This window comes from Colletotrichum fioriniae (assembly GCF_027942845.1).
Source record: "Colletotrichum fioriniae strain IMI 355084 chromosome Unknown scaffold_8, whole genome shotgun sequence".
Taxonomy (NCBI): Eukaryota; Fungi; Ascomycota; class Sordariomycetes; order Glomerellales; family Glomerellaceae; genus Colletotrichum; species Colletotrichum fioriniae.
Genome location: NW_027076844.1, coordinates 529652 through 543760, shown reverse-complemented (window position 1 = coordinate 543760; position 14109 = coordinate 529652). Strand labels below are relative to the sequence as shown.

Below are 14109 nucleotides of genomic sequence, written 5' to 3'. Positions count from 1 at the left end.
TGTCATATACTATTGTATACCATGTGCCTTCACTGCAACCGCTACGAGATGGATACCGACGATGCAGTAGTGAGCGAGAGGGAGATATCGCATGTTAGCGCAACACCCGGCGCATTTCCTTAGGATGTCTGTTATTACGTGAATGGCTGCCAAAAGAAAAAAAAAAAAAAACAGTGCCCACCATTATTTTTGTTGCTCTTGCTTTGCTTTCGCGTCATAGTCAAGGGGATTTTTTCTCTCCCTCCTTCCCTCCAGCCTGCCTGCCTGCCTTCAGGCAGAGTCACGTTTCACCGCCTACCGCCACCGGCACACGCACGCCGAGTCATCCATTCAGAATCTCCGTCGTGACGCTGCATCCTGTCAGAGTCATCGCCAAAGACCACCTCAACAAGACCTCCCTCTTTTTTTGATATTGTCTCTCACAAACAGTAGGCGAGTCAAGTTCACACACCGGATGCAAACCATACATGTTCAAGTGCAGAGAGAAGCCGAAGCTAGGAAAAAAAAAAAGCAAGGCTCATACTTTGGGAATCTATGTGTATGGGAGCATAAACAGGACGGATACAACATTACACATCATACGAGCTTTTTTGGGAGAAAGAAAAATGCCTGCCCCGAAGCTCTGCCTCCATACAAAAAGGTCTCGGTCCAAGAATTTCCCCCTACTCACTCCCTCCCTTCCCCCCTCCGAGGAGCGGCTTCGCGCGTTCACCCGCACCTCACAAACAAAGGTCGACTCGATCAGAAAGTGCTGGTCGCCAATCGGCTCGCCGCGTTTCTCGCATCCACTCGGTCCTCATCGTCCTCCTCTGCCACACCGGACAAGCTAGCCCGGCCGCCCGCTGCGCCGAGGCCCTTGTTCTGCCCCGCACCCTGGCCGTCGTCGCCCTCACCGTCCTCGGGGACGCCCATAAGACTGCCAGACACGCTGCGGTTGAGCGTGTCGGTGCGTCGTGGAACACCGCTCCATGCATCACCCTTGGGACCTTGGCTGGCTGCCACGCTGGCCCTTCTGACGGGAGGGTGAGCCTCGCGTCCGAGTCGACTCAGACCGCCAGATGCGTCAATGGCGCGGATGTCTGGTCTCACGCTCTCGAGGACGGCGAGAGCACGTCGCTCCGCCTCAATCTCGCGAATGACATATTCTCTGATGCTGAGCCGAAGATCCGCTGCAGTTCTTGCGAACCACTTTCGACGCTCCTGTACGAGATTTTGCGTGACACGAGTCGTCTTTTGGTAGAGGTAGGTCTCGTTTTGGCGGGCGTCATCGAGGGCTGTAATGGCCTCATCGACCTTCTCGCGTCTTACATTGGAGCTCGCCTTCAGACGATCGGCGGCATTGAGCTTGCTACGTGTGTTCTCCTGTGCCTGGAGGAATTCGCGAATGAGGATTTGGCGGTTTGTGAGTGACTCCTTGACCACGAACGAGTCTTGGGAGTGGTACTGGAAAGGATCACCGATGGTGGTGGCTTCCGCAGTAGCTTGCGCAGCGTGATAGTCACCGACGGTTTGTACGATCTTGCCCAGCTTACGATAGGCATTGGCGAGACCCTGATGGGGCTCTTGGATATGCATGGAGCCGAGCTTGACGCCAAAGTCGGATTCAGCCAATCCCAGACCTAGATGATATCAGACCTGCAAATGCCCGCGCGTTATTGGGAAGGATTGACGTAGACTTACCTCGACGAGACTTGACGAGCTTATCGACCTTGTGGCCAGCATCCATGGTTCCAAGGTAGAAGAGCTTCACAATCGGACGAGCCTCCTGGAGCTCCGGAGTGTCGTCCGGCGGGGGAGCAAACTGCTTCAGAATCTTCCTGCGCACACCCGTCGCCGGCTGCTTCATCTTCACCATGGGGCTGTACCCGAAATCGCTCTCAACGAAGAGGACCATCTCATCGTCCCTCATAAGGACTTCGTTGCTGCACACGTAGTTGAACCATCGTTGTAATAAGGCCTTGACGCGGGCTTCGTCCTCGTCCGTGCCAGCACCGGCCGAAGTCACGGCGGGCGGTACGGTAGGTACCAGACATTCGGGGTTCGCAGAAATCAGGTGCTCCGCAAGCTTGACGAATTCGGAATGGAAGCGGCGTACATCGCGATACTGAGTGGTGCGGAATCTCGGAAGGTTGGTCTACGGCGTGTTAGACAATCATCTTCCACCACATGGCAGCAGCCAAAGGGGAGAGGGGATGATCCTTACGTGAACATCGAACCGCAAGATGGGGTCCTTCTTCCCGGTGCGCTCGAGACCGGTGATCTTGGCCTGTAGCCTGAACTGAGGCTGCTGAGGCTTGCGCGGCTGTTGCTGAGCCTGACCGCCCGCCACTGCGGGGCCACCTTGTTCTTGCGACTTTTGAGGCAGCTCAGGTCCCGGACCATCGCCACTGGAGCGGGCTTCTGAGCCTATTTCGGTCCTCGATTCCTGTGTTTCCACCTCGGTGGTCGATTGGGTGCTGCTTGCGGTGTCTGGCCGTCTGTATTGCTGTTCGCCGCCAAAGCCCTCCTGATGGTCCTGCGGGGTTGCGTTGCCGGGGCTCGGTGAGTAGTTGAAGGGGGATCCTGCCGGGTCGCCGCCGAGGTCAGCACCAAGAGACGAGAAGTTGGTCTGGTTGGCCCGGGGTGAAGAGCCTGGGGAGTTTCCCCAGGGCGATGCGCCGCTCTCTTCGTGGATAGAGGCGCTGTAGTCCATGATCACGGCGGTGTACTAGTCGTCGTTGTTCGTCGTCTGCAGAGAGGTGCGATCGATGATGTCGTCGGGTTGCGTGGACGGATCACGACTGGCCGACAAAGCCGATGCGGGGAAGAGGGAACGGGTGTAGATGGTTATTTGGGGATTCGGCACATGAGCCCATCCATTGACCAGTGTCGAAAGGTAACAGTCCTCGTCGTGGGCCGGAGAATAGTGGTCCGGAGGTGTAGACGATGGTCCGTATAATCGCTCTCGTGTCGTTCGCAAGCTGAGGCGGGATGCGAGCGTGATGTCCAGACGGCCAGGGGACCTTTTCTCCACGCAGCTGCCTTGAATTGGCTCGTAACCACCTCAGTTCAAAGCCTCAGGTACGCCAGAGAGCCAGAGAGCCTACCCAAAGCCCCGAAGCAGCGAAGTCCCACTAATCCTCCGCTTTGGCTTAGCGTCCCCACGTCCTCTGGTCGCAACCTGGAAGAAGCTCGGGCCAGTCAGCCTACCCAAGCACCTTAGTAAGGTGCGCCTCCAGTTGTTTCCGGCCGGGTTCTGTCTCTCGCCTTGGGAAAAGTGACGACACACGCGCAGCAGACATCGCGCCTAACTTTCCCTTGACAGCTTTCAGCTTTGACCAATAGGAACACTGGAATCGCAGCGACCTCGAAACTTCAATACTCTTTTCCAGCCTTGCGACGACAGATATTTGACGATTTATACCGTTACAAGGTGCAAAGACCACCAAGACGACGGGCATACCAGGGGCGCAAACCATGGCGCATATGATCAACACCCTGGCCACGGCCGAGCAGCTCTACAAGCGCAATTCCTTCAGCTCACTACCAGCCGACCTCCAGGATGTCATATTCTATGCGACGCAGTGCCTGACACAGGCCGCCGGTGTTCTGCTCGACTTGCCGCAATCGACAACGGCACAGGCAAATGTCTTACTGGCGCGATACTGGCTCGTCGAGTCGCCAATGGCAGGAGAATTCAGCGTGAGTCGCAAGCAACCAGTCCATACATCATCCTGAGTTCCACTAACAAGCCTCTTCTCAGGACGTCTCCGCCGCAGCCCTCTACCTAGTCGCCAAAATGGGACCCGTCCCACGCTCAACCCGAGACGTCTCAAACGTGTACGCCTACCTCCTCTCCCCAGCCTCCACCCTCTTCCGCGGCGAACCACCAGACGACAACGACCCGAAGAAGAAGCGGCCCCGCCCGGACCCGACGACGTACTACCAAACGGAAGGCGAGTACGCCGCCTTCCAGACGCGGATGCTGGCCGCCGAGGCGCGGATCCTCTGGGCCCTGGGCTTCGACACGGCCGTGGCGCTGCCGCACGCGCTGGCGGTGACGTACCTCCAGGCGCTCGACTTCCTCGGGAAGCCGAGGGCGGAGGTGGCGGGCAGAGTGGTCGCGCACCTCAACACGGCGCTGCTGAGCCCGCAGATGCTGTACCTGACGCACCAGCCCAACGCGCTCGCGACAGCGGCGGTGTATATTGCCGCTCGGGAGGCCGGGGCCAAGATGCCCGAGGTGGCGTGGTGGGAGGTTTTCGATGTCGAGAGAGAGGAGCTTGGATTCCTGGTTGTGGGGATGAGGAGTCTTGCGGGGTGGGTTGGGGGTGAAAGAGACTGGGATGCTTGCTGGTGGTATGATTACCAGAGTTGGGATCGAGAGGGAGGCTAGGCGGAGGGCTGGTGAAGGGGATGAGGAAGATGAGATTATGGCGCTCATGGATCAGAAGGCGGCATAAAACGGTGATGAATTTCTGGCGGCTTTGAGGATAGAAGATTGATACCCAAACAAAAACCTGACTTGCTATGTCACCCCCTGATCTATATTGTATCTTGCATCATCTCCAGCGTAACTTTAGAGTTGTTAAGAGAAAATAATATCGCCGCACGACAGTAGTAGCTTTGCCCCTCTACGCTCTGGTCAGGGGAGGAGTTGAGGCTGCTAGTTGATATTATGCTTGTCTTGAGAAGTCTGACAAGTGAACAATGCAAAGTGGCAACTCGATCTATTCAAGCCATGAAAAGCCGTAAGTACTGTGGCTCTAATGGTGTTGTTAAGACTACTAGCAATATGTACGTTCCTGTCATATAATTCAACCGCATGCTACTCGAATGGCAGCACCCTGAGGTGAGGGACGCGGTCCCGTGTCCACACGTATATTCATCCCACAATACATCGTGAACCAACCCCATATACCAGGCACCCTCTACTCCGTTTCGGTCTGTATGCCTAAGGTACCTACCTACCTACCTTACACGAAGGGTACTTGGGACTCTTTTCATCCCGACCCATCATCAATAGAAGTGATCTGGGACACTTGGCCGAGGGGCTAAGGGGGCGCCAGTGGAACCCGTTCTTCCGAAGTCAAGTCGAACGATCGCTTAACCTTTTGTTCGATTCCCTATTATGGAGTCCTTTTTTCTTCTTTTCTCCCCTTCCAGTAATATAAGGCGTCCTACTAGGTCAATGGTTGCAGGGCAAAATGGCTGGGTGATGGACTACCTAGTCTTCGATCAACAACAATTACCCCCTACAGCCTTACTCGATAGGCTACGAAATCGAGTACGTAGGATCCCAGCATGATCATCACGATAATCGCCGAGAGATGTAGCCATGCCGGTGATGGATTCTTGGGATGTCTTGGCTTTTCTTCTTTTCTCTACCTCTTCTGAGCGGACTTCTTTTATCATCTGAAACATCTATACATTGCTTCCACGGTCTGCAGGCTCCTAGATCAACGAACCTGTTGGATTGTCTCAAGCCTATGAATTACCGGAAAGATATTCAGATGGCTTGGATAGAGAAGAGAGGCTACGACACGAGGAGGTTGACGCAGCATCTTCCCTTTTGCCCACCTGCCTGCCACTCGACTACCTTTTATCTCCAGGTTGGTGTCACAATGAAGACATCTCTCATTTGGTCAAGGGAAGGCATTCAAGATACGATCTCGGGAGGCAATTAGTGTATCTGCGAGCAAAAGCTCAAACGTTCTAACCTAGGGGCACCCGCCACACGCCACATGACTCTAGAAACTTGAATATTTTCACAGCCCGCCCTTTTTCCAAGAATCAAACTTCATTCTTCCTACCTTTCGTCCTCTCAGCTTTCACCCCTTCATCTCTCACCTCATCCACATCCATCTTCCCTCACTCATACACACACACACACACACACATCCTCACTTATCCCTTCTCATCAATAACTCTCTCAATCCTTAATCCCCCTATTCTCAACCAACTCAACAAATTCAAGACAGAAACCCCGGACTTCACCTCCACGCCCTCTTCACAATAACCATCATCATCAAAACCTCACCCAAAACCCCTCACCCAATCCATTGACCAGCGCTCCGTCATCACCGACTTCATCAAGGGAGGGCAAGCAAAAATCTTCACCGGCCCCGTACAGCTACAAATATGCTACTGCATCTAGTTCTCGCGCACATTGTCCTGCTCGTCTGTATCTACACGATTCTCGCATACCAGGTCAACGAATCCATAGTCTCGCACAAAGCCACGCAGATCCGAACGGTGATATTGAACTTACGGAGAAGCGTATTGAGAAGACTAAAAAATGATCAGTAAATCTCCTCTCACCTCTTCCCTTTCATCCTCGCTTTGGAGTTTGTCGTTAGTCCCTGTTGGCCTTCTCATCCAAGAAGAAATCATCAACCTCCTTTGGTCTAGTTCATGCTCTTATCTACATCGTGTCTTTGGTGAACCAAGCCGGTCTTCCATCCCTTTGACTTGTCCGTATCAACTTGACCAGAGCAGGATACTTCATGGAAATGGGGGGAAAATACAGAAGCCAACATTGAACCCCTTAAACCGGGAACCTACATCACAACAACACTCACAACCCTCAACGCATCAGACAACCCTCCTCCCAGCCTGGCAAACCTCTCTCTCGTCATCACGTAAGCCCGCGCCCACAACCACTACCACCTCTCCGACGACATCTCCCTCGCCTCCCTCACAGAGCACAGGACCGCATCACAACCTACCTCTCCGCCTCCTTCTCCCCCACCATCACCGCCTCCCCCTTCCCTTACCCGAAACGCCTACCACTCCCTCCACGTCGAAAACGCTTACCACTCACCTCGGCGAGGGAGCCTACAACGACATGTGGGACGCAGCCTACCTCCTCAGCCAAAACGATGTCCACGTCCCTCGACGTCCCGCGAGCTCAACGACGAGCTGAGGCGCGCCGTCGTAAGGTCAGAAGAGGTAACTAATCAGGCGCATCCTACCTTATAAAGTAAGGACTCTTCCGGAGGAGTATCATGTGTTTGCGCCGGGGCTATCGTACCGGGATTGATGAGCATTGTTCGGGTAGCATATGAGAGAGAGAGAGAGAGAGAGAGAGAGAGAGAGAGAGAGCTCGGCTTTTCGATATCAAGATGAAGAAAGGTTTCTGGAGAGACGATCTTGACTTGGAAGAGAGCACCCGGAAACGGAATACTGACTTGGACGGATGGATGGGGATTGCCATCGGAAGCCAACATGGCATAATAGCAAAGTTTACACAAGTCTCACAATTGACTGGCCTATGATATGAACATGGCAAGGGGAAATGTAAGCCCGCCCAATGATGCTTAAAAAAAGAGGTCGCGCTACTTTACGCTATGGGTAAATTGGGACAACCTGAAGATATGTCTTCCTTGCCCCCCAATGACCCGTTTCCGTACCATATTGCGCCAGGCCTTGATTCCCTTTAGTGCCGGGTATTGCCCAGATGAACCCATCCAAGTAAGTGAAACCAATGAACGCCGTTTCGTCTGCTACATATTCTTTCCAGGCCCACAGCTCTTCCACCACATTTTTTTAACCCCGTCTCTCTCTCTCCTGCTCTCCGTTGTCAACTCTCTTCCTGAACCTTCAAAGGCCTCATTCATAGCCTTCCGGCCATGACTTCCTTCTTGAAAATACGGACGTCCCAAACATCATAAAAATGGACGCCTTCAACGGTTTCCAGCTTGGTGTTCGCAACGATATCGGTGTCTTCGTCGTCGCTGTCGCTATCCGTCTCCCACCCCGGCATAGGCAGCGGTGGGAAGCCACTCGGGGCACCTGAGCCAGTAGAGGTGCCCGGGCCACCAAAGGCGCCAAAAGCAGAGCCAGTAGGCTTGCTCTTGCCCTTCTTGTTTCTCTTCTCTTCGGCTTTGGCAGCCGGTGTCTGCGGTGGCGGGCGGATGATGCGCTCAACCCGATCATCGTCGATCGAGATCCATTCGAGCTTCAGGTGGGGGTGGTGGCTCAGGTTATCGACGAGGAACTTCCGGGTCTCGCGCATCACCCAGACGCAGGTATCATCGTTTCTGAACGAGATGACGTTCAGAGCTCGAAGGTTGACCAACCCTCCGAGGTGCTGCATGAAAGTGTGCTAGGAGATTGGTTAGTTTTGAACACGCACAACATCTCCGACAACTTACCATAGCGCGAATGCCAAGCGAGGCCGCAAGCTCTTCGAGTTGCTTCCCGCGGTTGCAAATGAGCAGCATGGCCTTCTCATCCAGATCCCAGCTCATTTGAGAATCGTTCTTGATCATCAGTCGAGTTAGGGTCGGCATGTGCTTCTTGAGAACTAGACGGCGGATCTGGTCCATGACGACATTGGTCTTGGGCGCGAAGCTCTCAGGCTTGTATTTGAACGACCGCTCAAGCATGAACAACTCCGTGATCTGCTCCAATTGTGATGCGAATGTCAGGAAAGACATGGAAACGTTATCTGTGAAGATCTTGCGCAAGGGGAGCGGCTGTGCCTTGTTTTCCTTGGTCAACATGGTCCAAATGGGAGCTTGATTGCCGACATTTAGCAACGTCAGCCTCTTCAACACTCTAACGTCAATGGCTGCCTTGAACACAGAGGCCTTGACTGGGATGAGGTGAACACTGAAGGATCGCAGGGCGACACCTCTGGTCGAACGGATATACTCGCTGATTCTCTCGTCCTCGCCATGTGCTGTCGTGGCTATGCCGTTGACTTGCTTCTCCACTTCACGAATCTCGGCTTCGGTTGCATTCAACTCGGATCGAACGTTTTCGATATCGCGGTAAAATCCCTGCAACTGATTCTCGGCATATCGAATATGGTCCCGGTCGAAAGCACTAGTCGTGTTTCGCAGATCCTCAAGTTTCTCCTGGAGACTTGTAGCTTCGGATAACAGGTGCTGTAGACGAACAACCAGCGTTTCAAAGTTCGCCTTTTGAGTTTCCAATGCGGCCTTTGCTCGTACCGTGGTAGGCGACGCAGGTTCTTGGGTTGACGAACTTGTCTCAGGCGCAACAGCCTGAACCCGTTCAATCGCCTCAGCCTCGTCGGCAGCAATAGGTTCTTCCACGTTGATATCCTCGGGGTTGGAATCGGCTGCCGGAGTCGTCTTGGTTTTGATGCTGGTATCTCCGCCGGTAGTAGAAGCGCTCGAACCCTCCACATTTGTAGCCGGCTGAGCGTTGGTTGTCGCGGCGGACGACGATCCTGCACCAGTGGAAGACCCCGCTTCAGCTGATGCCGTGTTGTCTTTGTCCTTCGTTGCCTCCGTCGCCGCTTTCGCCTCCTCTGCTTCTAGATACTTCCGGCTGGCTTTCTCGATCATCTCTAGGATCTCTTGCTTTGACCCATCATCCGTATCACCCTCAGCCACGCTCGCCATCAGTTTACCCGAGACCTCTCGCAATCGGTTCATGAAGGCTTCGGCAGGTGAGCCAGCCTCTTGCGTATTAGCCAAGGTGTCGATTTTGGCCTTCCCTTTCAGAGTCTTGCGATGCTGTGACTTCTTTGCGAGGAATGGCTCCACGTCAAATATCCTGCCCAAGACTGACTCCTGACTTTTCCTCTCCTCTTGCGCGCGAAATGCTTTTGCTGGCCCACTCGCTTCATCCCAACCGGGCGCTGATGGAAGGGGAACAACTTGGAACTCGTCATCCTGGTCTGAGTCGTCAGGATCGGTGTCCGGAGGCGGCTTTCGCGATTGCAAAGCGAGGTACGTCGAGAAGGACAATTTCAGTTTCACCAAGGTCGACGCCGAATTGCGCACACACGACTTGATCTCTGTGATAGTATCCAAAGTATCGATATCGAGAACCACCAAAGAGTTCAGCTTGCGGAACCCGCCCAGCGTTGCGGGCTCGTTGGCGGACATCCTTCGCCTACTCCTGGGTGTCGGCTTCAATGCTGGCGGTAAAGGAGGGTGGGAGCCGAGAGAGGATGGATTGTACGGCGGCGGGACGTTCAACGACATGCTTGCGAAGGGAGGCGGCGGGGGCGGTATCGAGGAAAAGGCCGGCAACGGGTCCCAATGACCTTGAGTCGATGTAGGCGGCGGTAAATTCGTCGAATACGGCAGTGGAGGAGGGATCTCGAAGAGGGACGGCCCGGCTTGCATTCGGATATGGAGGTTCTTAAGGGTCGCAATCTGGTGTAACGCCTTGTACACAGGCCGGCTTAGCTCGACTCGGATGTTCCACCTGGTGTCCGAGCTGTCAGTGGTGACGATGCGCAAATGGAGGCCAACCCTTACCTGAAGGTCTCGAGGGACTTGGCATTCTTGAGGGTCAGAAAGAGCAATGTGTTCATGAACTTGCCGCAGCTGGCGCTGTACAAGTATGGCTTATATGCAGCTTCGGCCTTGTCGCCAGCGCTGAGGGTATCGAGGGAGATATCGCGAAGATGCTGGGCATAGTCGTATTCGCTCGATACGAAGGTGTCGAGGCCACCAGCCAGGCTGTCGATGGGTGAGTCGAAAGATGGATCATCTTCATCGGGAAAGACGATGTGAAAGTTGCGGTACAGCTGGGCGGCAGCGAGTTCGCGAAAGTGTCTGGAGACGAGGGAGAGGCAAATCAGGTCGCTTTGGCAGCACTAGAAGGGGTCAGTTGCATTGCAACATGGAGTATAGGCGAACGGGAGGGGCATACATGGCTGAAGATGTCCTTTTGGGTCTCGGGAGGAAGGTCAAGAAAGCCGAGAGGTTTGGGTGCGGGCTCGGAGGCGGTAGTGGTAGCCTTGTCGCAAGACTGGGGTGAATCCATCGTGGGCGAGGTGTGGCGCATAGGTAGGAAGGGGAGCAGGAATACGCCAACTCGATTTCGCGACGGGTGGAACTTGAAATGGTCGTCGGAAGCGCAGTGAAGAGGATGCTAGAGACGGAATTAAAAGTAGACTGGAACGGAAAACAAGCGAGTTTGTGGAAATGGACAGAAGACGGAGACGGCTCTACGTCTGTCCTTGTCCTCTTGTTGCGTGAGAAAATGTAAAAGTAGAGGTATTGGCTTGGCCTGCCTTATGTTGGGGAGGGCGAAGAGACATACACCCTTGAAGACATGGAGACAACGAACAACGGACAACGGACAGCGGACAATGGCAAGCTGCAAGTGGACGGGAAGGAACTGAGGAATGGAAGGCGAGGCGAGGCTAGGCGCGGGTAGATAGTTGCGACTTGCAGGAGACTGACTGACTGACTGACTGGGAGTGGAGGAGGGGCGTCTTCGGAGGCGGAGGGTGCAGCGTCACAGTGGGAAGAGGTGGTGGTGTTGGAGGCGAGAGGTGACGGGGCGAGCCAGCCAGACAGCGAACGATGCGCCCGCCTTCGGCCCACCGACAGCGCAAAGGGAGCCCAGGGGCAGGGATGGATGGCTCATGGGCTCCAGCCTCCAGCCTAAGGGCCCTACTGTGTAGGTCACTGGCAGAAAAGATGCATGGAACCTGCAGGTGAATGGGTGGTGTTCAATGATCTCCCCGGGGTCCCTTCCCTGTGCACGGGGCGGTAGGTCGCAGCCATAGGTACTCCACTGGCGGGCGAGCAGCTTCCCCTAGAATTTCGATCAGTACGGACTAAGGTACGGAGTACAGCACCACCATCCATCCACCTCAGTGATGACTAAGCGTACAATCACAAATTCACCGTCTTCTCAGTCGCTGCCATTCCCTCCACCTGAAGCAGAGAAAGGGCTTAGCGTCTCGCCTATCATGTTGACGTTCAAGGACTACCGACCGTATCGTGGACCTCAGTGATGGCTCGCAGCAGCATGCGCAGCCCGCAGCCCGCAGCCCGCAGCACTCTAATCCAGTCGGCTCCACCTCCCTGCCGTTGCAACTCCCGTCTACGTAGTAAGTTACGGAGTAGAGTCACCGTCTGCTTCCTTCACTTAGGTTGTCATCTCAGGCCTTTGAGGAGTACCCACCGATTGTATTCCAATGGACGGATAGAAATACATACCCCTCATAGACATGTCTCGTCACTCTCTTTACCAACGTATTGCGGTTCCGGTTCCGGTTCAACTGTCCCAGCTTTGGTCTTCCATCTCTACGCCCTTCGCAGTACGACTACCTGATGAAAGAAAGTCACTCAGCATTGTTGCATACATTGCTGAATACTCTGCGCGCACCCATCATCTCAACCTCATAACCAGGCCATTTCTGCTTATTGGGGATACAATGCTCTGCACCTTCCCGACATCATAACATGATCAAACGAGACCGCCATGTAAATATGCTCTCATACCAGACAAGACCCTTGGCGAACTTGCATGATCTCACATAGATACCTCCGGTAACCTACAAAATTGCTAGAATGTCGACTCAATGAGCCAGAGTCTCAGGAGAAGACCAAGATATCATGGAATTTGGAGGCATGTGTTGGTGTTCAGATTCTATTGACCATCCACCCGAATGACTATCAAGAGACAGAGAGGCTGAGAGAGGCATTAGGATTGGAGTCTTGGCTACGGTAAGTTTTACGGCAGCTTACGTTTGCCGTCTACTAGTGTCGCATCTCCGCGGTAGACATGGTTCTTTACGGGGCGCAATGACGCCTATGTGGAGAAGGGGCAGCATCAGGAAGTCTCAATTCTCTTGATACTTATGTACTTTGACTCAGTCGCTGCTTGCAGACGCCCGGTATAGGAGTTTGAAACGGCCTCTTCAACGGCGTAGCTCTCCAAAAGGAACGCCCTATTGCAACACAATATGCGGACGGGCTGCTCACGATAGAAGCAATCGAAAAGGAATCCAACACCAGGCAGCCGCGCATTCAAGACATGTCCAGCGCTAGGCTTGGCGCAAGCGTGAGGCGACGATCGGCCTTAGCGCATCCGCTCTAAGGGGAAATCCCCACAATCCCCCACTAGCAAGGCTGGGCTGTGCCGACTGATCCAGCCCAGCCCACCTTCTTAGCACTAATACTGCGTAAGGTACTCTGCAGTCTCAGGTACCATACTCCTCACGAGATACTTTGTAGCCGTATCTCTAGCTCGTACATAGTAGCAGAGGCCAGACCTCCCAGGTAAAGTGCTGGGCTGAGTAGGATGTTAGCAGTGTACAGATAGGTTCCCGTTTCTGAGTGTACTTCTAGTCTTCTACTGGCATCCGTACCTTAAGGTAGACAAGAACTGCAAATTCAGATGGGGCGAGGCATGGATATGGGTGCCGTGCCTGGCCCTGGCGTTCCCATGTCTACCATGTCTATGGCCCCATGCTCCATGCTCCTTTGTCTTTCCCGTCTCTTCTATTTTAAATAAAGCAGATACCCGTCCCTTTCCCTCATTGCTCATCCCACCCCTTGCTGCTTGCTGTTTCCTGATCCGTGTTTGCGCGCTTGTGCTGCTTTGCGAACCTGGAAAAGAGGGACAGACCTTATTACGGAACTACGGATACTTCGTACAGCTGCCTGCAACCAACCTTTAGGTCGAGTCCGAGTTTGGCCCCGGTTCCTGCAAACCTTGTTGGGCTTCTCACGCCTGTCTTTCTTTTTTTCATTGCCCCTCCTTCCTCCTTCTCATCGATTCGTGCTTTGTACGGACACCGTACGCAGTATCCCACTCACTCACTCCCGTCATCCTTCTCTTGTCCACTATCGTTCCCATCCCCGTCCCTGTCACGGCTAAGCTTCTCGCGTCCCGCGCCTGCCAGTCTCCGACCTCCGACCCGGTGGGCCTACCAGACGGCCCCGTTCCTGTTGCCTGCCTGGCCCGACCACCAGTGTCACTGCCTGAGGCGTGCTTGCGTTCCCATCCTCGCCTTGTTTGCACCGGCAATCAACCCGAAGGCTGAGAGCATCGCCACAATCCAACATCTCTCAACTCCCCACATCCATCTCTGTACCTATCCGCATCAGCTTGGTACAGAGGTACAGAGTCGCTGTACGATTACACTTGTCCGTGGCCGAGCCGTCTTCCAGCCAATCCTTCGCTAGGCTAGCATTCGTTTCCGCTCCAGGGCCACACCGATAGCCACACGTTCAGCTTACTTTCTTTCGTACCTCGACTACTATTACCGTGACAGCAAGCACATTTATACAAAGCTGTCTGCAGTACCCCTCCAACCCATTTATCTGTCTCGTCCGGCCTTTGATCGATTGCTCGACACCCTCGCCCGCTCTTTACAGGTCTGGCTCGGCAGCGATATCA

At 54.2% G+C, this 14109-nt stretch overlaps 3 protein-coding genes across 3 annotated transcripts; 1 reads left to right on the top strand and 2 right to left on the bottom strand.

Moving 5' to 3' along the window:
* Positions 1–741: 741 nt before the first annotated feature.
* Positions 742–2692, bottom strand: VPS17 (Vacuolar protein sorting-associated protein 17; the record flags this gene model as incomplete). The annotated part of the gene is made up of 3 exons (XM_053192428.2): positions 742–1619; positions 1681–2134; positions 2204–2692. The coding sequence occupies 3 exons, from the start codon at positions 2690–2692 to the stop codon at positions 742–744; spliced, it is 1821 nt and encodes a 606-aa protein (XP_053050192.1).
* A 764-nt stretch (positions 2693–3456) lies between these two features.
* Positions 3457–4442, top strand: N0V96_006960 (uncharacterized protein; the record flags this gene model as incomplete). Its single annotated transcript, XM_065757874.1, has 3 exons — positions 3457–3681; positions 3743–4299; positions 4352–4442. The coding sequence occupies 3 exons, from the start codon at positions 3457–3459 to the stop codon at positions 4440–4442; spliced, it is 873 nt and encodes a 290-aa protein (XP_065613397.1).
* Positions 4443–7594: 3152 nt separating this feature from the next.
* On the bottom strand, positions 7595–10734 carry N0V96_006959 (uncharacterized protein; the record flags this gene model as incomplete). Its single annotated transcript, XM_065757873.1, has 4 exons — positions 7595–8086; positions 8136–10170; positions 10224–10564; positions 10621–10734. The coding sequence occupies 4 exons, from the start codon at positions 10732–10734 to the stop codon at positions 7595–7597; spliced, it is 2982 nt and encodes a 993-aa protein (XP_065613396.1).
* Between the last annotated feature and the right edge of the window lie 3375 nt (positions 10735–14109).